Here is a 24,475-nt window from a genome sequence, read left to right on the forward strand (position 1 = left end):
ATAAGCAGCATAATAGAAATGGCAGTGTGGCATAAACCACACAAAGAAATAAAGTCCATCTAGAGAAATAGCTTATGATAATTAATACACTATATATATATATATATATATATATATATATATATATATATATATATATATATATATATATATATATATATATATATGAAAGCTTTTAATTTGGGATGTATTACAGATTCTGTATTCTAATGGGTTCATTATGCCCTTGATAAAAGTCTGATAAGAGGTTAGACGGTGAAATGAAATGACAATATGTCATTAATATATATTTGAGCACATCAAGGAGTGTGGAGCAATGCTCTTCCAAGATAAGGGTGACATCAGCAGCCGACATGATACGTTTTCCTCCTGCTACCGTTGTTAATAGCTGAAAATAATACATTTAGTCAGAAATACCTAAAGTAAATTGGTGGTTTTATATTTTCTGAATGTATTAATTACAGGCATCTTTGTTATCCTGGAAATGACCACACATTCAACAAATATTAAACAGTTTTGAAATAAAGCAAATGTGCTATATTCATGATGCATTCAATATTTTAGATTTGATAGTGATGTCCATATGAATACTGTAGGTATTACTTTTCAAACTGAATTATGTCAGTAAGTGCAGTATTATAGTATATATTAGTATAATTACTAATATATAGTTATCTATAGAAGCATCTTTCTTCACTGTACAAAGTTTCGTAACAAGTAAGATGGCATACAAACTGGCAGCATTGAAGACCAGAGGTTATTAATAACTAAATTTGGATCATCATCTGAAACAAATCACAGAAGATGCTGTCTGTGTTTTCATGTTGGGAAAGAGACTTGGGATTCCTTGTTTTTCTTTTGCTTCTATGGGACTTAGCTTAGCTGTCATACACTGAGAGGATAGGGATTTTTTTTTCTCCCCAAACTGTTGCCAAGTTTTGGTTTCTCAGAAGACAGGAATGGCAATTGTTTCCTATGGTGGTGGTGTTATTGTTTGTTTAACCTATGATATATCTATCACTAATTGAGATTTTTCTTAGAAAAAAGGAATTCATTCAAATGTTGTTCTTACTGATATACACATGAGTACAGATTTTGAATGAATTTCTTATTTCTAAGAAAAATCTCACCTAATGTTCCCATCCCTTCCAATGTTACTCAACATTTTAGTTATTCTTTCCAAACAGAACAAAAATAATTGAAAAGAAAATCACCATTTTCCTATTTAACTCGTACAAAAAGGGAAAAAGTATGTTCATTTCTCTTTAGCTCCAAGAATACCTAATAACACAACTGAAGTATTAAGTGTGACAGTATTACTACCATATAATTCTCCCTCATAATGTTGTGACATGTAAATGGAGCATGAGGGGGGATATGACACCATATCTGGAATAGGATAAAAGTCTCTGTGAATACTGTACTATTATAGCAGTTTGCAAACCTTAGATAAACTCAGTCAGTGCTTGTATAATTGGTTATTCAATCCCGACCCCTGTTCACAGCTCAAAGCCAGGAACACTAGGTTCTGATGCCAAGACGAGTCAATGTAGTAACTGTACTCGGTCCGGGCCTAATAGTGGAGCCAGGCCTTTTCCTGTGGGCCGATTTCCACTATGTCTGGGACTGGCTCGGTGACAGAGGCCCTTTTGTTGTATATAAAGGACTGGCTGATTCCCTGTCTTTTTTTTTCTCTCTCTCTCTCTTTCGTTCCTTTTTTTATTTTATTTTTTTTAAACGAAATGTCTACCGGCTTCACAAATATGAGATAATAGGAAAAATGGACTTAGCTGCTTTCAATGAGTCAGGGTGAATGTCTGAGCAAAAATAGCACAGTGGTGAAGGAGATTAGATTGTTTATGAAGCAGGAACCACCTCAGTCAAGTTGCCCTTAAATGGTATATTTTCTGCCTCACGTGTTACAAAAGTGAATATGTATAGATATTCTTGATTTAAAATAGAGGGTCCCCATATTTTATTTGCCTGTGACTATAAATATGTTGTTTTCGGACTCAATATTTTTTAATTACAATTATTCAATAAATTAACAAAACAGTGGCAGTCAATTTTGCATTTCCTCACCTTCTTCCAAAAGAGTCCACTAATCAGCACTTGTATTGACACATTGCACATCTAGCGGAGACAATGTTGAAACACTTGCTTTGCACATGAGCTAGTTAGTGTCACATCTTTGTCTGTGTGGCTAGTGATACATTTTAATTTCGGCTGGGGTGGAGAATAATTTTACTGCTCGAATGGAAAACAGATGTTAATTGAATTGAATACATTTGCCTCGAAATTGTCAGGCAAGCATGGTTGTTAGATGCTGTGTAACAAGCCTATGCCTGAGATAAAACAACTAACCATCAGATCCAGGTATTTCTTCTCTTACTAAAAACACACTTTAAAGATGCAAAAGGCAATGCTGAGAGGAAGAAGCAAGTGTATATCAGTTGTAATGCACCAATCACTAGATACAGGACATTCAGACATAAGAAGGACCTGATACTATACTGTGAGTTCACCCTTAAAGTTTTTTTTTTTAAATAAATAAAACTGGCAGACTATAAATGGCCTTTTTTCAGTACTACCATCGCACCATACCGTTTTGTGCTTTTTGAATGGACGTTACTGTAATTTTTTGTATTTAATTTTTTTTAATTCTTCAAACAGATTTGTGTTTTCTGAAAAGGTTTGGTTTCCCAACACATTAGCATATGCTAAGGGCCGAACAAGCTTTCTTTTTATTGTGTGTTGTCATAGCCTTCCCTAAACATCACTTGCGTCAATAAAAACCCATGTGTGGAAAGGGAAAACTGCACACTCAAATTTTTTAAATAACAGTGAAGAAAAAAAAAACTTCTAGGCAAGATTTACCAGGCAAAAGCCCACACATGAAGCTTCAAAAGGAGTCTTTTTTTTCTTCTTCACTTAAAAACACTGACCAGTTTCACTGAGGAATAGTTTAATTTCTTTCACAGGAGTGACTGTGTTATTCATGTTTCTAAAGACTCAACCCTCATTTTTTCTGATATGGTTTTATAGTCATCTTCCTCCTCTTGTATTTCTCTTAGTTTTGGGTTTTTGCTCACCACATTTCTGTTCATTAACAACATGGCAAGTCTACTTACTGCGCTAGGAACTAATGCATATGTAAATGCCCTGCAATTCATTACATTTACTACAAAGCTTGTATGGTCTGAGGAATGCTCATCAGCCAAAGCAAGCTCTGGCATAATGCGAACTCAATGAACTGGTCCCGAAAGAGGCCGCTCATATCATCGGCATTGCTGGAAAGAGTGAAAGATCCATGGAAATCTCATGGGGCTTCAGTGAAAACGTTTCAGAGCACTCTGAGAAGCCCTTTCTAATAGAATGGCTTAGTGGTGTAGTTGTTAGGAACCCACTATTTTAAACATCACAGGTTTTGTCCCTGAATAGGTTCAAATGTGCCCCAAGGCAGCACAGCCATCTGTCTAGGTACATGTCGCTTGGTTACAAAAGATTTGCCAAGGGTTCTAGAGTTAACTGCTCATTCCGAACATTTCTGCCACCGAGGAGTGATGCAAATGATACAGGGAGGCAATAAAGTGCCCATATTATCCATAAATAATTGCATTGTATTTACAATTTACATGTCAATACAACAGTTTCCTGATGACACATGATCCAGCAAGTCCCCCCATTGTTGACAATCTAAATCACGCAGCTGATGTGGAATTACACTATAAATTAGGAGGTGATTAATGTGCATTATCAGTGCTGTTACTGTAGGGTGAGTGTGCGATTGAAGTGATTTATTTATTTGTTTGTTTGATGTTAATTATTATTTTTATTTTTTTCTTGACTACCGTATACAACACTTATAACATATATTCATGTTCCTTTCAGGTGAATTCCAGTCTCTTTCCTTTCAAATCTCCCATACATTTTTTTTTCCATTCACAATTACTCAATTTAGCAAAAGCATAATCAGCAGATATTAACCAATCTGCCTGAGTATTCATTACATTGATCAAATCAACATGATGAGCGCCCTTTTCAAGTCAACATAGTGGCCCACAGCAGGCATCAGCATTCCCATGCCAGATTGTGCTTTTAATTTTTTTTCATGCACAATATTTATCTTCCACCATGGAGAATTTGGTTCACAAGGTAGCCTTACATTTTCCATGGATTAGACCATTTGTTGTCCTGGCATCCCATACGTCTATTCACAAAAGGAAATTCTGAATAATGGCCTTGTTTTCCCAATCAGTGCCTTTCTGATCTATTAAATTCCTTGTAACACTAGTCCACAATTCCCGATTCTTAGGTGATCCTAGAGTTTGCCCTTGTCATTCATCAGACATCCCGGCCCTGAAACAAAAGAAATAAAGGGTATGTGTCACCACAAAAGCTTTTCATTCAAACTCATGTCACCAGTGCCTTTTCTGAGCTTAGACGGCAATTTTTGTACTGTCTCATGCTGTACACTTGCTGCTGCATTTTTATTTTTTATTTTTCAAACAATACCAATGTTTACACACATGTGTGCAATTTGGTTAATGCCCTATTCTTCTGGTTTGAACTAGCAATAGGTGAAATTACTTTGTCGTTTTTTTTCTCTCTAAGAACAGAGGACAGAATTTTGTGTTTAACTACTTTATTGCTGGAGGCAAGAACTCTTAACTTTTTTTTGATTGCTTTTCTTTTCCTGTTTTCCGACAGCTTTGACTGAAACATGTCGATTGCAAAAAATCAGAGTGTAAAAAAGAGAAAAAACGTTGTTGTGTAAATTAGGTGTCCTTTCATCTTTTGCCATGTATGGTGAAGTAACGATGCACTGTTTTCTTTGAATGAAAGCATCCACAAAAGTATTTCAATTGTTAATTGTAACAAAACGCCACACAACACAGAGAGCACTGTGCTTACTTTACAAGCTTTGAAGGCTCTCACTTTTCTAATGCTGACACCAGACAAACAGTAACTGACACCCGCAACCAGAGAGTTCACTTTGAGCAGAGTGAGATTTCTAACAGTGCGGCTGCCTGTAATGTATTCCACTTTCAAAAAAGACGTGTGATAGAGGGTTTTAATGTGTTACTTTATCATGTCTCTCACCATATCAGACATCAAGAGCTTTGAAGCTACAAATATTTGTTTGTTTGTGTGTTTTTATAGACGATTGTAGATAATACAATATGGGTATATTGTTACCTGTACTCATAAAGTTATGTTGCTACCAGGTTGGCATGAAACTAATGTTCTTCTACGTTAATACACACTGTATGTTAGCTGAATAATCCGTGACAGCTAGATTTTATGTTGTGTTGTAACACATTATGGTGAAACCGATGTATGTTTCTGCTTGAATATTATATCGGCATTCCTGATTTTCAACAACTGTTCATTGAGTCCATTTTGATTACTTATTCTAATTTGCAGCAATGGTTAAGAATAATCTTAACTGCTTAACTGTGATTCTTTTATTTTCAGTAACTATTAAGAGCACTTTCAAAATCTAGCAATTTATGTATGTATTCATGCTTTAAAAACTAGTTTTTTTTGCTAAGTTAACTTTCTGTAATACTAGAGGCCCAGATATTCTTCCTTATGTGATAGTTCTCAGTCCTGACTTTCGAAACCAAGAGGCTATATTGCCTTGTCTGTATTTATTTCTTAACTTGTCAAAACCAATTCAGTTTCCATCTAACTAAAACTCTCCCAAGTGCTGTAATATCAATTTTGGTTGCTCCGATAATACGGCAGTATTATTTTGTATCATTGCTGCCACTAACAATGCAACTCCTACAGCCACAGCTTAATAATAATGTGAGACATGGGAGCAGAGATTTGGATTTATTATCATTGTATGTTGTGACTTTAATGCTTTTGCAGATCCCCTTTCTGACAAGGGTGGAGGACAAATAGGGGCTGCCAGTCAAAAAGTGTAACGCTCTTCCACAGAAGGACATGTTTCTCTGACATCTGAAATGACCCTGTCTGATCTACGCACACTGCTGTTAACAACATCTTGAACCACCTTTATTCTCAATATAAATTATCCAGTTCGAAATGGACAGCCTTCATTAACGCTGCACTTTGCCGTTGCAAAAAAAAAAAAAAAAAAAAAAAGCAGGCCTTCCATTTTTATTAATAGTTAAAATGCCCCGGCTGTCACTGGGGACAATGGCAGCAATGTTAATAAATAAAAATAATAACTATTACTCTGGGCTGCAGAGAGACCCCAGGAGAAAAGCATAGGCCTAGCCATTTGTTGTTCCCTTTCACTTGTCAAAGCTCTTTGCCTTAAAAGCCTGTGCCATTGTTCAACAAGGGTGGGGGGGGGGTTGTGCTGGGGAGGCAGAGGGGGAGGAGGTGGTGGTCGGGGGGGGGCTAATAGCACCTGTTGGGATGATAGCTAGACAGCTGTCAAGAGAAAAAAACAGGAGCGCCACAGACTATTGGTTAGATAATGTGTACTCCAATACAGCTGCAAGAAATTCAAGTGTGCGTGATTTTTTTAAGGGTTACACCATCCTCTGTCCCAGTAATAGAATACAGTACAGCACCCTCCCACCCCCCACCCCCTGCGAGACTCTGCTGACAGGAGGATATTGTGTGAAGGCCAAAACTTACAGGGATTCCTTCAAGACTGGGAGATTGGAGAGCAGTGACAGTGCATAGGCTAGACTCCCTTGACGGAAGTTGTGGTTTCTGGCAAGAGGGATGATTTTGTTTCTCCTCTCTCTGTTATGTTATTATTATTATTATTATTATTATTATTATTCGATTCTCACTGACAGCAGCAGCAGAAATAGAAGTACCCATTAATCTGTTTCCAAGGCAAGACTTTAGGCAAGAGAAAATAGTTATATAGTGTACCTGCTCTTTTGGGGGAAGTTTCTGTCTTCAAGCCACGGGCCCACCTTGCTTTTAAACAGCTTTCTTGTAAGTTGCACATTTGTGTGGATGCATGTTTTTTATATTTATTTTCTTTAATTTTTTTTGGTGGGTTGGTTTGTTTGGTTGGTTTTAAGGATGTTTGTTAATACTATCCTAATAAAATCACCAGATCACTGCCCCACTATTACAGTGTGCTCAGTAAAATAAACATTTTTATTTACAAAATATATAATTATAATACTAATAATAATGTAGAAATACATTGTTTTGTGTATCCCACATTTCATTCCAGGTACAATTAACTGTTGAGTGGAATCAAAATATGTTATTGACTTTCCACTTTTCAGTTCATTTTGTGTTTCAGATTTAATTATACTAAATAAGTAACTGGTGATATATTGCTGGAATAGGTTAAGTTTAAGGTAGTGTAACCTTGTTTGGAGAATTGCAGGTTTCCATGTGGCCATGAGATAACAGTTCAATGAACCTTTTTTCTTTTTACTTTTTTAAATTGTTGCTAGTCCCGTGCTGTGGATGGTTATTCTGCATCTTTTTCAATATCAATATGCAAAGAGTCATTCTTTTTACCCTTTTATGTGTCTGAAGCCCAGACCAAAAATTCCAGATTTCTTTCAGTCCGCAGTATGAAAGAAAATGTTGTCTGGCTGCAGGCAGAAGCTTTGTCACAGACGTTGAAGACAATAGTCTTAAAAGTAGAATGGGCTGCCTCTAATGCCTGGAGGTTTAGTTGTCCATTGTTAAATTACTATAGATTTTCTAGTGCTGCATACTTGCTTTGCAAAGATTTGTTTGGTAGCTTTTAAAGACCAGAGTTCCTCTACCAGTGGCATGTCCAGTTACACATTTCTTCTTTTTTTTTCTCTCCCTCTTGTGTAGAATTTGCTGGAGTCCCTATCAAAAGCATCAGAGCATAAACTTGCTATTTTTAGCAGCATAAAAGGGCCCCTGACTTGGAAATCCCAAGAGTTAAACTTACAAAAACGGCTAAAAGTGCCAGAAAAAATATCAATTCTCTTCTGTGCATGGCTGTGTTTATCTGAACTGAACAGCAAGCAGTACAATTACAGCAACGCTCAGTTGGCAGTTGGTCTCATAAATTATCCACAAATGTGATGAATTTGCACGGTTACTTTTTATTGCTTATTTACGTTTATTGGCAGATTGTTTGCATCAGTTTTTAAAGTCGGCTGTCATTCAAAAGGGAAAAAGAACAAAGCTGTAAATACAAATGACAAGCATGTGCTCTCCATGTGGTTGTTTTGTGGGTGTCACGTTTCACTTCAGGTTTGCAGTTAAACAATAATATGACCGGTTATTTTTTTTAAATAGGGATTAAAGGAAGAATTTGTGAGACTGAAAGCGATTGAAAGTATTGCACACAGGCGCAGTTTATGTCACGCATGTGCCACCAACAAACAAACAACTTAAAATATTGTGCTGCATTCATTTAAGAACCTAAAAAGATACTGGAAAATGTAAGAAAAATATTCAAAATATGCAGCATGAAAATATGCAAATAATTGAAATTGAGGCAGAAACAAATTCCAATGATGTTATTAGATAGCTATCTTTTTTTATTTTGAGAATAATTAAGTGAACGGATAAAAAAATGTAATGCCAGATTCCCTATTTTGACAGATTGGCAGATTGATACATTAAGACACACTGTAGGTGAATGTGGAAGACTGTATGACATATGCTATATTAAAAATAGCACCACTTTGAAGGCTTAAGCTGGCGAGTACCTAAGTGATTAAAAGAGATCATCAGGAGCTTTAAAATTTCTGAAATCCTCATAATGTTTCTAACAGATAGTTGTGAATTTGATTGTCATCCCAATGCTATTATGCAGAAAAATAGAAAAGAAGAGAGAAAAAATTGGGATTTCTTGGAAACAGTACAGACTGTGTTTGGCTGTGTAAGATTTGTGCTTGAAATGTAGTTAGAATGATGTGTTAAGCTTGTTTATCCGGTAATAAATACTACAGAAGCTGTAATGTATTGGGACTAATATGTTGCAACTTTTTTTTTTTTTTTTTTTTTTTTTTTTTTTAGAAAGTCTGCTTGTATAAGCGCTGCATCTACCTGCAACTGATAAGGAGCTTTCGCAAACACTTTTCATGCTTTTTTAAATGTATTTGCTGTCAGTATTAGACATTCATTGTAGGTTTTAGTTTAGAAATGTCAAAGGCTGTCACCACTGGAGTCTTGCAAAAGCCCTGTTATGAAATCCACCCTGTAACATGAAGCAAACTGGTTCTTTGGTTCTTTGCATTACAATATCTGAAAATCTCCCTTTTTTTTCTTCTTTTAATTCCCCCCCCCCCCCTCTCCCTCAGTTCTGTTGATAAGTTGTCCTTGGCAGGTTAGCAATTTATAAAAAAAAAAAAAAAAAGCAGGACCTTGCATCTATTAGAAAAACAAAGCGTGGTTTCATAATGTATCCATTGTCATCCTGCATTAACAGGGGCTTTGTTTCATGGAAGAAAAGGCTAATGATTTTCTAACAGCAGGTGATAAACCATGCTTCTTTTTTCTCTTATCTGGTTGTTGATGAAGCCATTAGTGAGAGGAACTTGGAGGGGGGGGATAGTGTTTATTACAGCAAATGGACTTTAAATGAGTTTTATTGTGATGTAGTCCATTTTAATTTTTCTTTATTTTTTGTTCCTTAGAAACCCCCAGCATTGAAAAGCTTCTATCAAAGGACTGGAAGGACAAGCTCCTTGCCATGGGATCAGGGAACTTTGGAGAAATTAAAGGTAATTCAATTTGTTTCGACACACAATTCTGTCCTACTGTTCGTGGCAACAAGGTCCCCCTACTTCAATGGAGGGACTTGCATGACTGAATCATAATCAAATGTATGGTTTTGTGGCCTTACAATTAAGCCAGCTAGGCAGAATAATAGGGAAATATATAAAACAAAATCAGGAAGTGCTAAATAAAACACAAGGTAAATACATTTTATATTGTGAAGCTGCATGAATATTTCTTGCTTAATGGCATTAATAATAATAATCATAATCATAATAATAATAGGTTTTAAGTTCTTTCTGTACTTCGATTCAGTATCACTGCCAAGCTTAATGCTGCCACAAAAAACATCTCGTATGTGTTTCGTATTGATGGAGATCTGGTCCTAGTACAATGAAAGGCTTTCATCAGCAAGGCATTTCATCTTTTTCTTTCATTTGTACGATTTACTAATTGATTAAATACCACACGCAATAATCCTACTGCGATGACATTTTATTTGTAAAAGTGTCCCGCTTAGTTGAGATGAATAATGCCAGCTGGAGGAAAAGAATCGAAAGTCACAAGGGGGGGAAAAGTCTCTCAAATTATATTTATGTTCTTCATAGGATGCTCTGTATTGTTTTGAAAGATTCCAAGGAAATGCTGTTTATAAACTAGCAATGTAGACTTGCTTCCAAACGATGTAGCCAGGTTTTCAGGGTCGTGTTTGAAATGTGAATAAAATCTGTTCTTTTGTTGTTGATTTCATTTTTTGGATTTGGGATTGTATGTTTACAGGGATAATAACAATATAATAAGAAAGAGAAGATTCCTATTAGACAAGTAAAGTGCGAAGGAACTTATATGAGGGAAAAAGTCCTATCAGAGAACGGACAATTCACAAATTACACTTTGGACAATTGAAACCAGTTCCTGTGAGCTGCTATGCTGTGTACCTCAATATGTACCTGGTGTAGTGAAGGCTTGAGAACTGCAGTGCAGATCTCTGTTTATCAGCCTCATTCACAGAGAAATTAACCTTATGGAACAGAAAGAAAAAAAGAAGAATCAAAATGAAATTCAAAATGCCCTTAGCTGTGTTCTGTTCGCAGTTTTTGCTATAAGGAGTTATCTTTTAAGCACAGACATTAATTAGTTTTCTTCAGGCTCTTGACAAGTATTACATTGTTACAAATTGGTTAATTACTATGGGATGGAATTTGCACTTAGTTATATAATCTGCCTAAGGATATTTGTTAGTCGCAGGAAACAAGTTATTGATTTGTTAGTCAAGTACGGAGTGGTTATGAAACTGCTGCAGTGTGATTGATGTACAAGGTCTTAAAACACATTCTCTCTAGATATTTTGTTTAATATTTAAAAGGTTGGGAGGGAAAAAAATAGAAAAGCATTTGTTTTTGCATCAGTAGACCCATGAAAGAGATGGCACATAATGGGGATGTGCACTAATGAGTCTAAAGCAATCATCTGTTTAACCTTCTGCTTCAGCACCATATTCAGACAGTATGAATCTTTTTTGTCCTTACTGTATTTATGAGAATGGATTCCACCTTATCAAACCCTTGTTGAAATTGAAATTGACAAGGTAATGTGCCTCTTTTGGTTTAGACTTGTGCTTGGTAGTTAAAGTGAGAACAACCTGAAACTGAAAAAAATGGTGCCTTTCTGATCAGTTATTCCTCCTGTCTTAATGCAAAGTGTTGTATCTCATTCTAGTTCTTAAATTGTGGGATTTTGTTTATCACCTCAAACAATATTCACTGAAATCTGAGACATATACCATCTTTAATGTGGTTTTGTTTTTTTCATTTGCATTAACTTCCAAAACATTATTGCAATATTAGAAAAAGACGTGTGTTGCAATACATGTATATACCTGTGCACATCAAAATTGAAAAAGTGTACCTGAGAAAACAAACACAATTAATAAAAAATGAAATCCACAATGAAATAATTTCCAGAAATGTATGGAGAATGTAGAGGAACATAGTGGTCTTTGTGCAGGCATTTGGTTTAAACTTTGGACCATTTGCAATGGCACATATTTGTAACATGCTACAAATGCCTATGGCATATACATGACTGTGAAAACAGATGCCCTGCTATGGAGTTATGAAATTTGATTACTCTTTTATGTCAGGTGGATGACATTGTGGTGAATACTGTAGATAAGTGAGTGAACGTACATGTAAGGGGCATATATATATAATACTTTTTACTATTACTCCAAACTTATCCCTCACTGTTTTGAAAATTACTTATTACCCTGTCTCACCAACATGACCTGAAACATTTTTGTTAAAGACTTAAAGGAAGCTGATTTATTACCTAATTGTCTGTTTTCACGACTGTTTGAAGTAACTGTATAGAGATCAATTCAAATCAATAGATTTGGTGCGAGTGTGGAGTGAATGGTCATGTGACGGACTGTACAGATGCCATATGCATGTGTCAGGTAGCTCAGCATTTCTTTTCTGTGATAAGAATCGCAGTGTGTGCCCGAATCACATTAGAGAAAGGGAAAGTACTGGGAAAACAGAGCTAGGGACGCAGGGGGTGTTTAACAGACAATAAATCACAAAGTCCCTGTGATCTTGTAGAGCCATGGAGAGCACTCCTTTTCTCTCCAGGTTAAGCTTGAAAGCAGATTCCCTGCGAGTTAACTCCAAAGACAATCTACATTCCTTCTAGCCCGACTGGAGGACAGCCACTGAAAGAAAGGTTTCTTTTATCCCTCCCAGCCCCCCCTCCCTTTTCCATTGCCTGACATTTTTAACATAAGGTCCTTTCTTGTTTCAGTCATCATCAAATGCACACACATCTGAAAGGTTCGTCAGTAAGCTGTTAAAACAGCCGCTAGTTTATTTTTCTTGCAGTCTGCCATGACAGTTGCATTTATTGTCCATTGTTGGGGCTGGGGTTATGGGGAGAGGGAGACCTCTGGGGACAAATGGATTTCGCTAGCACCTTCCTGTGGGGTCAGTAGGCCTCACCGTTTTTTTTTTCTTCTCTTTTTTTTAATGCCCAGGAATGTGGCTTCATAAAGGTAGTGGTTTTGAGGCCTGCGGAGAAACAATGGGTGTTTGTACTCCTGCAATAGGAAGACAGAGATAAAAAGCAAGAGGTGTACATTTCAAGATGACCAATGACTTTAGCACAGACACAGTGCCTCTTTCTGTGTAACAGCCGAAAATGAAACGTGTTAACGGCCTCTGTGCTTTTCCACCAAATTCCCACCAAAGTCTTTCATTCAGTTCTATTAAATCCTGCTTACGTGCAATATAAGTTATTAGATAATCACTACAGTGTAATGTTTAATGAACAGTCACATTTTGTAGTGCCTAGTATTTCTTTTTGGAGTTTAATTGAGGATATCTTTTAGGCAGTGAATAGTTGTAGAGAGTTCAAAGGTGAGCATGTGTTATTTGCTATTTCGGGTTATAGGTCAGTTCATGCTAAATATATTCGGGAGGGTTTGCTCAAAGGCAAACAAATATGTGAGAGACCATCTTGGGCAAATCAATGACTAAACTATTAAGGGAGGTGAACTAAACTCCCCACACAGCCTCACCCACCATTTTAATCCCCAGACTGACAATCAAATAAACAATGGCGATGACCCAAAAGTTCACACACAATTAGCAAATAAATAAAGCCCAGACATTACAAACAAACATCGTGTACAGTTTGTCTAATGTCAGAAACGTACATTTTTCTTCTGCTGTCCTTTGTGGTTGTGCGCAGACATCTTACATAAATGACATTCATTCACATGGCTCCCTTCGTCTTTTTGCATGTTCATCTTTACAAGCTGGCACATATTGTGACTTAAAAAGACATGTGTGTATTGTAATTCATTTACAGACTGAAGAAAGGTCAATGGAATGTAAAGGTTGGACCTGAAAAGAAAAAATGAAGACAGATATTTTCAGAAATGCAGCATGGTGTTCATTATGCAGGCTTTCTGTTTCAACTTTGCACAGTTGATTTCTGGAGTCACACGATTAGTAACTGTAATGGTTCTACCCATGCAGTTGAGCGCAACACTTTTAACTACACTGTGTGTTCATCTGAGGGGGAGGGCGGCAGTGTGTGTTGTAGTTCCCTAACCTGTGCCGTTTTGCAGGGACAGCAGAAAGCCTAGCGGAGAAGGAGAGGCAGCTCATGGGCATGATTAACCAATTGACCAGCCTGAGGGAGCAGCTGCTGGCGGCCCACGACGAACAGAAGAAGCTCGCTGCGTCACAGATCGAGAAGCAACGCCAACAAATGGAGCTAGCCAAGCAGCAACAGGATCAAGTGAGTCAAGGGAAAGGGGGGGTGAGGAAGACAAAACAGAGATTAATCTACAAATTGTTGCTGCTGAAGTACCACTATCCTCATTTAAATGCAGCAACAAGAAGAAAAAAAAAGTGATATAGAATTCCCTGCTTGCCAAGTTTCTGTGTAGTGTCGTGCAATGGGCTGGAGGGATGCGGGTGACAGTTGCACTCCTCAGGGAGCACAAACACGCAGAACAAAGAAAGGTAGCACAGGAATGATCTCAGCGTGTGCTCTACAGAAAGAGTTGAGGTGCTACTGAAAACACAGGCTCCCTCCAGGAAAGAAAACCTGTAGGCTGTAGATATTTGCATAGAAAAAAAGTTTAAAACGCATTGCATTAAGGAAGAAAAGTGAAGACGCTGCAAAACACACAGTTCCTTTCATTTTTCAAACGTGTGGTTTTAGCCAAATGTAACTTGCTGTTGTCTCAACATGCTGTTATAAAGACATAACGCAGGCCAAGTTAAGGGCCAGTCACTCGCTAGGAGTGGGAGTTTGGGTCTGGACCCTCCACTCCACCTTTTGTTTCCCGTCGTTCCGTTTCCCCCTTAGTGACCTTAATCCTTAAACTAGATCTTATTGTACGGGTGTCTGAACAGGATTAGTAAAATCCTAAAAGGAGAGATGTCAGTAGATGGAAGGAAAAAAAGTTTTGTTGCACCAAAGGATACAGAACAGAGAATCCAGAGGGAATTTTCATTTTATATAAACAGACAAAACAAACCGCAAAAAAAAGGCCTCCTTTGAGATCTACAGGTATTTAATTAGGACATACATTGCTGTCCAAATTCAACTGCTTTGCATCTCATAATTAGTAAACCCTGCAAGGCAGTAAACACCCTCACCCTTATTTCTCAGAAAACTCAGGGGGCATCAATTTATCACTGTTAAATTATAGATCTTTGCTTAGGATGTGGCAAAGTGTAATTTTATTCTGCCTTCATCTACAAATAGATGTACTACTGCAATAAATGGTATGTTGTTTGAAACCATCACATTTGATTAGAGCAGATATAAATAACATCCTGTGCCGATGGCTCAGCAGGTAACATATTTGACTCTGAAAGAGAAGGTTATAGGTCTCATTCCTGGCTAGAACCTAAACCTGACTATAATGCCATCTGGTAATATATAACAAAGTGAGTGAAGACAGGAGTCTGTGGGTGGCATCCTTGGAAGTAACATTGTACTGAGGCTTCTAGTACTTTGTTGATTCTTAATAGTAGGCAATATATTTAACTCAACACATACTCCAAGAATCATTATTTTTGTTGTCCAGACCACCTGTTACCACATTCAGGATGATTTAAAGCTTTGAAGTATATGATGGTTTAATTGATTTTTGAAATATCAAGGGTTTGGAGGGCTATATCATGGCCAAAAATATAAAGATGGAATGGTGAGAGGAAAAAATAATAATTCTCTTTGGTTTTTCTCCCCCCATGTGTGTTTGTGTGTGTTCCGCAGATTGCAAGACAACAACAGCAACTCCTGCAACAGCAGCATAAAATCAACCTTCTTCAGCAGCAGATCCAGGTCAGAGAGGGTTCTGGGATACGAACACACAGCGGTGTTCGGGAGTTACACTCTGTATTTCAGGGATGCATAACTAGACTCGTGCTCGTGCATGTTTGGTGTGGGTGTAATTGAACGGTAACGTGTACACAGCCAGTGTTCGATGTTTTGATTTAGTTTAGTTTTATTTTATGATGTTTTCTAGACCGTGATAACCAGGTCAATCATTTGATAGGGCTGTAGTGAACTAAAAGACCTCATTATAGGCACAGGTGTTAAAATAATGGCTTTGGGACGGATGAAACCTATTTGGCTAATAGAGTCAGTGAAACTTGGTTGCCTTGAAAATCACTTCTATTATTCTGGGTCCTGCATGAGCCAGACTTTGGCCAAAGCCCCAGATATGGCAGGAAAGCCTGATCACACTAAGACTATTCAGTTGACTTCACTTAGATAGTTTCACTAGTCTGGATTGCTGCCATGTTTTTTTTTGTTTGTTTGTTTGATAGAGGCCTTTCTGCTCTAAATGTATTCTAATTGAGCTGAGAAAAGAATGTCCAAGAGAGGAATCCTGTAGTACTGTGTGTGTGTGTGTGTGTGTTTGTGTGCGTACGTATGTGTGTGTCTGTAAGTGAGAGTGAGGGAGACAGAGGGACAAGGACAAAAAGGAAACATACAGAAAATTCCCCAAATTGAAATTGTAGATCAATACCCTGTAGGCCAAGGAACATTTTCTTAAAAAAAGAAAAAAAAAAAAAAAATCACATGTCAGGAGCAGCTGTTATTGTAAACTTGTAAATACTCCCGGTCTTGATTCTTTCTGGCACAGCCCACAGAAACAAAGCACCCTTTTCCCATGACTTTGCAACCTTTTCCCAAACAACTGAGTTTGCCATTGAGAAGGCAGAACAATTGTTTCTCACACTGGGCTCACAGCTGATGTCCTGATAGCTTTCAGAGCTGAGTTTAGCAAGGTAAAAAAGGATATTAAATAAATACATACAAACATAAATACAGACAGACATAGTGAGACACAAAGTACATGCATCTCACTGTTCAGTTCTCCAATAATAATAATAGTTCTCCTTTAAGAAGGCCAGATTTAGTCTTGAGTAGGTTATCTGTACGGGAAGAGACCTAACTGTAAATAACGATGTTAATTAGAAACTGCCACTATCTACTGATCTGTACGATCCATACAAACTATATCCACCTACTTACCTGACAGAACTGAAAAAATTGCTATGATAGGTGAAAAAAGGAATTGACCTACATGCTGGTTAGTTGAATAATTGGCTTTTATCTGGGCACACTTGCTTTCTTTCAGGCAAGTTTAAACCAATATGCTCAAGAATTTTGGGCAGGTGTTCATTTGGGGTTTAATTAAACCTTCATTAAGAAAATTAAGTTTGGAAAATTACCTCTGCATAGCTGGTGTCCAGTTTATCATCTTTTCATTATTCGCTCCTGGGTTTTCCAGGTTTTGTTTAGCAAATGGTCTTGCATTTTTGTTTTAAATATATATTTTGAAAACAGAAAAGCATTTTTTTCCTTTTTTGGCATGACTTCTCACCACTCTCCCTAACAGCTGCTAAAGGCAACTTAGTATCACAAGTGCTCTCGTTTTTCCCATATTCTTCTTCTTCCTTCCCAACACACGCATTCAGCAAACTGTTCCACATGCCTTTGAATCAGGAGAGAAAATGCTGCAAATTCCAGCTTGAGAGTTAGAAATGCAAATTACTTTTTTTTTCCTCTTTCTTTCTTCTTTATCACTGGCAGAAAAATCAGTCATTCGGTAGTCCAGATGTGTCTGTGCTGAGTCACTTTCTCAGAATTGCTAATAGCCCCAGGGCATTATTCTGTCATAACAGAAACAGACGGGTTATGTGAGCCAAAAATTTGTTTACAAAGAATCTTTGAACATCTACAAAGAGACTGCTGAAACTGTCTTTTAAGGAAAAAAAATTAGGAGAGATTACAACCGCCCCACACAAACATACATACATATATATATATATATAAAGTGCACAGGTGTTTCAGGGGTCAAATACCAAGAATCTACTGTTCTTTTGCCATAACTTGAAAAATATAGGTGTAAAAACAAATGCCTGAAAATAAAAAGCCCAATTATAATCATAAAGTCCAGCTTTTTACAGCGTTAGTGATTCATCATTGTAAGTATCTTAGTACTAGAGTTGATTCTGACAGTAGCTGCACTTCTTAACATTTTGAAAGAAATTCAGATTTGAACCCCATAATCTGACATAGACTATGTGCCATAAAGTTTAAGGGAGTTTACAGCTTGAACTGACACTAAACATTCTGGCATTAATGGGTGACATGTTCTTTAAAGTATAGGTTGATGTTATCACATGTGTGTGTGGGGGGGTCTTGATTAATTAAATCCAGCCGCTCACTTGTTCTATCACAAGCCTCTTGGGAAAATGCCCACACTGCGCGTATTTCTTCTACTTACTGCCATGCCTCTCATGTGTGAATATGCGAAGCAGACTCTTTTTCTCCACAAGCTATCAGCTGTAGTTTGAACATTTACAGGTGCAAAGGTCTGCTGCGTTCACCCCCTGCACTCACTGGGAATCGTCAAGGGGCATTTGATTAAATGCTCCTCAATGACAAGTTAACACTAACCTTACATTTATTATAATTAAACCTCCTCATAAGAACATTTCCCTCGGGACCACACTGTCACTGCAGCCGCATATCATCATTTTGAGGATTTCTTCGTCTTTTTTTTTTGCTTTTTATTTGATGTCTTGATAAAAGAGAACACCTGCAGTGTTCTTCGAAGCACACGAAGGAGAAGACGTAGGAGAAAAAAGAAGCATAAAACAGAATTAATTTATTATGCATTTTCCAAATTTAACAAGACTAATATTTCTGCAGCTATTTCATTTTTTATCAAATGATTATCCTTAGGAGCAATTTACCTTAGTCTCATGGTGAACTGTACCCATTAGAGAAAAATAAAAGCATTTATTATATTTGAAAGAAAAATTCCTGTAGTAAGGGGTATATTTGCTGTGTTTGTTTTAGACTGTTATGAACAGGTTTCACATTTTATAGACCAAACTATTAATCTTTACTCAGGTTCATAATTATTATAAAATTATTATATTATAAAGGTTGATTCCCTTAATGTATCAAAACACTACGGAGCTTTTTTTTGTAGTACAACATTCAAGCATTTTTAAAACCCGAGTCTAACCTGACAAATTCATTCAGTTTGAAAACCATCTAATTCAATTATGTGCGTATTTTCAACTTCTAATGGAAATGATAAGACCTCGATGGGCCATGAGTTAATTTGAGGTATAAGTTAACTATTTGCACCAATATCATTACCACACTGTTAACTAAAACACACACACACAAAAAGAAAACATTTTAAATAGTCTGGGCCAGTGTGCTGCATTATCTCATTTAAAGTGGCGACACAGTGGCGGATTGAGTAACAGGGTCTTATAGAAACCAAGCAGATAGAGACCTCTAATATCAACAGTAACTTAATAAAACTCATTCATTTAGTTAGGTTTAGTTCTTGATGATTATAAACTACAGTAAACACTGCAATTTCCCAGAACTACACTGCATGCAAATATAAGAACTGCAAATGCACTTAAGAACAACGATAGGTAGCCTTTTATAAGGTTCATAAATACAATTTTCTGTAATGTATTTTGATCTGGAGACTTCAATCCATATTGTATTTCTTAGATTATTCCAATTCCAAAGGATACTATTTATACAATAAATGTATTCTGAACATATATACAGTATTTTGAAACATGTATTTTAAGATAAATAACAAAAATTACAAAATCGGTTATTCACTGCATGATAAAAGTTATATTTTATTGAATGTGATTTTTTTTTCTTCATCATTCTTTCGGCATCAATATTAATATTATATTCAATGCTTACATCAACAAGAGCATAATTATTCTGTATTGTGTATGTCTCCATATATTTGTAATGCTTGTATGATGTGCAGAGAAATCAAAATGACATGTTTTTTCCTGACAGCAAATGACTAGGTAAAGACATTTCACAAATGTGTATAAATTGCTAGTGTTCAACCCAGGAGTTAAACTCCTAAAATAATTTACAATCTCTGGAGACCACATTTTCATGTTTTCATATTATGTGTAATTGGGAGGTATATATTTCTATCCATATGTAATATGTATTGAAAAACAAACACTGTAGTTAGGCAGAGAGCGTGGAAGTTATGCAATTGCATAAAAAAAAAAAACTCAGTCCAAGTGTCATGGTGACAGTCACAGATCTATTTTTTTTTCTGTCTGAAAAAGTAGCTTCCCACTGAAAAGCTTCCGGAAACAGCAATTATGTATTTAATGATGTGATTTACCTTTTCAGGGATATTAGGTTTATTCAACTGAGGCAAAGGATAAGCTGTGTGAAAATCTCAGCAGTGAGAGAGAGAGAGAGAGAGAAGGGAAAAAAAAACACCCACATTGCTCTAGATATAACTTTTCAGTCAAATATTGTAAGCCAAATGTATTTAGCCTGACTAAACTTCATGGTACCTGTTCAGAATGGGAAGAAGCAGAGAAAGAGATAGAGGGGGGGAAATTGGCCTCCTTACATAAGAGACTCTTGCTTAACAACACAAGGAAGTCTTTGCTCAGGTCTACCCTATGCTTCTATTAAATGGGAGCTATTTGAGGAAGGACACAGGCTAGCAGATGGGCACAAAGCTATGCCCACCTACAGGGTAGCTACTGACGCACAAATGGAGCTGCCACTTAATTGATGGCTAATAAAAGGGAGTCAGCATGTTGCTAACTCGTCACTTGATTTGATTATGAGATAATCAGCGAAAGGTGCCTTTGCCTCACGAAAAGGCTGTTTACGTTAAAAAAAAAAAAGATTGGAAAATACGGGGCAGGGGGGTGGGGGGGAGAATGAAAAGGTTATATCACTCTAGCCTTTGTTCTGCTTTCAGAGGTTTTAATGGACTCCCTTTAGTTCGTAATAGAAATAATAAGTAAGGGAAATTGGAGCCTGTTATGTGAATAAAAAAGGAAGAAAAGTCTTTGTTCCATGGCAGAAACCTCACTGCACTTCTCCAGTTGCACTGAGTTTGACTTATTTAACTAGAACTTTTTTTTTTCCATGCTCCCCCTGCAAGTCCTGTTGAGTTATTATTTAATCTCTGCACATAAAGCTTCACCAATCGCATCTGTTTTGAGTTCAGTCCTACCTTGCTGACTGTCAGTTATGTATGTGCGCATCGATTTCTGTGCTCAGTGTAGGATCTGCTGCTGGGGCCTCCGCTGATTTTTCTGGCTGGTGAACTCATCCTGCACAAGGCAGCCACGCCGTACCTCTGGCCTGAGCCACAGAGGCTTGCAAATGTCCCAGTTGGTACAACAAACATTTGTAACCTAAATAAAACGAGTAATTTGGAATTAAAATACTAAACATTCTTCCTTTTTATGTAGTTTGAAATATTCACTGGTTCCAGTGCATTAGTGGACAGTTTTCGTGAATCTGTTGGAATGCAATTTGTTTTTCATTCAAGATACAGTTGCACCCTTTTATACAGGCCGTATATATCGTCAGTTTCCCTCTCCGCAACTATTTTGCATGAGTGTATTGTTGCCTCCTCTCCGTGTCCCACCCCCTTCGTAATGCCAACCCCACTTACTGTCAGGTTTAATTCCTGTGCCAGTATTTCATGCATACATTTAGCCGTCTGCCGTTCACCTGCTTGTACAGACAGTGAAAGAAACCTCCTTCGACAAATAGTTTGCTCTCCACATAGCCCAGTTTCCGGTTTTGCCATACGGTATTTGACGAGCGAAATATGACAATGAACTTAACATCATGGAATAAAATCATACAGTTCCTCTTGGTGTGGATTCTTTTCCCATCAGGTCATAACATAAGGATAGACATGGAGCTGGGTTATTTCAAGATCTTACAGTTCATTGTTTCCGGCATGAAAGATAGCACTCAACTTTGAGATGGGTTTTTTTTTTTAATTTATGTGAACGCGGTAGACAAAATCAGATTAAAAAAAAAAAAAAAAAGGAAGGGTCTAATTATAAAATAAAAATGAAGAGGGTCTTTCATGTTCTGCTGGCATCGAAAGCCTGAAATTTCTCTTCAAGACTGTGAATCGAACTAATTGTGACTGTCTTCGTGTAGGTCTGCAAAATATGTAATCTTATGGAATATAGAGGGACAGGACAAACAATTGTGTACAGTTTGAGGAAACACCTATAGGATTTGTAGTTATTTATGTATTTATTTGGTTTGGTCTGTTGATTTTTATTCTTTCCTCCATAAACATGAAGGTTGCTTTTGCTCTGTTTGAAACACAAAGCCGTCGTGTGCAGATGTTAAAGCTTTGTGAGTGCTGCATGCGACTGCTGTGCAAATATTTATGAAACAGGCCTACTGTCAAAGCTTAGTAGGGTGTTAAGGGAGCTCATTGTGTGGTTTGCAAGGTGCCATTTGGAGACTCTGCCCAATGTAAAACCTGCCTCAGCACAGAGTGTTAACTCCTGACCTCTAACTGTTAATGTATTATCAGTTAAATATCATCCAGAGGGATCAGCGGGATCAGCTGTGGTTGTCGTTACATGAACATGTACAATGACATCCAATCTGAAAGGCAGTTTTTCATGTCCTTTCCCCAGTAATGGGGGAAGTTTAGTTTTTTCAGATCTGACTGACATATTTCAGTTTTTTTGTTATTTACCAGTACTTCTTTCCTTCTTGTCCCACAGAGTGAGATTTTGTTTAAAGAAAGGAGTTCAACTTTATATTATTCCAAAAAAAGCTACATACTGTAGATGTTTTTTGTGTTTTTTTTGTTTTGTTTCTTGAAAGAGACCCCTTTTCAGTGCCTGCAATGCCGTTTTCTATTTTTGCGCTTCATTTGAACAGAGATTTAATGATGTGAAAGAAGTTTTAATAAATAGCAAGAGGTTTCAACACAATAAATTCATGAGTTCTCTTTTGTTCAAAAAATCTCCAAGGGGTAAATTAAAAAATTCCCATCTAAACCAGTGTTTCACCAGAACTAGAGTATGATTAGCCAGCAATTCCAAGGCCAAGTGCTTTATCTAACTGTTTTGTGTAGACCATTGTAGTATCTAGGTTGCCCACTAAACTACAATAGAACCCATTCTGTTGAAGTTAATGGAATATTTCTGACTTGAGGATAATGTTTATTAAGGACTGCTCTGTGTGCGTACTACCTCAAAATTAATTATTAGTTATATCACTGTATTGTCCCTCCTTCAACAATAGGTCATAGAGGCTCTGCATTAATTGCTTGAACATATGGTTATTAACAGATTTTAGCTCTGGGACCCATACTTTACAATGTTATTTTCCACGCAGTCAGATGTTTGCCATATTGTCAATGCTGGCAGCTATTGTTTCACTCATTTACTTCACAGAGCTAATTACTCCCTAATAATAACTTTACCTTGGAGTTTTTCACTTGCTTGTGCCAGCAAACCTGTTCACACTACATATGTTAATTATCAGCACATCTTCATTATGTTAAAAAAGCTTTAAGTTCAAGCTGTGCCGCCTGGCTTTCTATGCAGAGCCAGTTGGCTGCCAAGTTTCTATTTTTTAAAACATTTTTTTTTTCTCCTAATGAAAGTCATTAAAAACTTTTATTCCTCTTGTTGTTTTTATCTGAGTTTACTTTTGCTGGTTTGTAAGAAACTGATTAGAAGAAAAGTACATGAAAATGGTCTCTACTCACATTAGGTCTGTGCTTGACATGAATAGCTTTTCTTTTTCTATATGTTTTCTGTCTGATAAATATGAAACCACATGGTCTGAGTCGTGCTGCTTTATTGTCGATGCAACACATAAAATACGCATCACATTTCCCTCTTTACATTTTATTTGTTTATTATACTTCTCTGTTCGACAACAAAACCTAAATAATGCATAAAACTTTGGTTGCTTTATTGCAGTAACCCTTATGAAAACTGGTTTGCTCTTTCATAATTTCACTTTCATTAAGGTAAAGCTGGGTGGTGTAGTCAACTGGCACTGGGAACAGAGTCCTTTGGCTTTCAGTCTGATTCCCATCCAAACTGGAAGTGTTTTGAAAGTCACTTCAATCTTGCCACTAATGAGAATTTGTCTGAAACCAGTTTTGCGGATGTCAGCTCCAGCGCAGGTTGCCAGGTGTCCACAACACAGATGTAAACAGAATAATGAATATGAACTCGTGCTTGTTCAGATGTTTTGGATCAAAGGTGTTGCTCCACCCACTGCCAAGCTATCATAGATTTTCTTTAATATGATAATAAGACAATGATCCATGACACGACACTCTTATATAACATTTTATTTTGGTTGGTTTGTTGTCTTTTAAATATAACTCAAAGACCCACTCAATGAGAAATTGTTAAACCGTGATGTCCCAAACATTCCTATACTTAACTGGTTAATCCTGTGGGGACCTTCGACTTAAGACATTTGCCCACAAGGTGGTAGAATAAAGCACCCTCAGCGTAATTGTAACCCCCCAAAAAAACCACAGTGTCTACAGAAAATAATTTGTGTGTGTGTTTGTGTGTGGAATCTGAGTGTCCAGCTGTTCTTAGTAGGATTAGTGGGGTTTAATGGAGAGCACAGATGGACTCAATGCTATTGTCCAGAGTACTCAGGGGCAAAGGCTAAATGTGAAGGATGATCAGGGATGGGATGATTGAAGGGAGGGAGGGGGGCTGGGAAAAAAAAATCCCTCCGTTTCCGTCAAAAAAATAAAAAACCCGGCTGGGCCAGTGTGGTCCAATGGTGGAGGAGAGGAAATGGTTCCTAAAGCTTCCTTTCATGGGTAATAGGCATTGTCAGTGCGGTACAGGTCATGTGTGGTGAGCAGCTGTTCTGGGGTTCTCACTAAACTATTAAAGGCTTAGCCGGGCCTATTATATTTTTG

General features: G+C 37.1%; 1 protein-coding gene across 7 annotated transcripts in view; it reads left to right on the forward strand.

Annotated features, from left to right (window-relative positions):
- Nucleotides 1-24,475, forward strand: part of sox5 (SRY-box transcription factor 5) — a 251,783-nt gene that overhangs the window by 181,476 nt on the left and 45,832 nt on the right. For 5 of the 7 annotated variants that reach the window (XM_066705360.1, XM_066705359.1, XM_066705355.1 and 2 more), the window contains 3 exons: nucleotides 9,585-9,671; nucleotides 13,796-13,968; nucleotides 15,460-15,528. In XM_066705360.1, coding sequence (XP_066561457.1) covers nucleotides 9,585-9,671; nucleotides 13,796-13,968; nucleotides 15,460-15,528 — 329 coding nt within the window. The remainder of the gene's footprint in view (nucleotides 1-9,584; nucleotides 9,672-13,795; nucleotides 13,969-15,459; nucleotides 15,529-24,475) is intronic. The other 2 variants (XM_066705356.1, XM_066705357.1) reach the window with 2 other exon arrangements.

Source organism: Amia ocellicauda, chromosome 5 (assembly GCF_036373705.1).
Source record: "Amia ocellicauda isolate fAmiCal2 chromosome 5, fAmiCal2.hap1, whole genome shotgun sequence".
In the NCBI taxonomy this organism is placed as follows: Eukaryota; Metazoa; Chordata; class Actinopteri; order Amiiformes; family Amiidae; genus Amia; species Amia ocellicauda.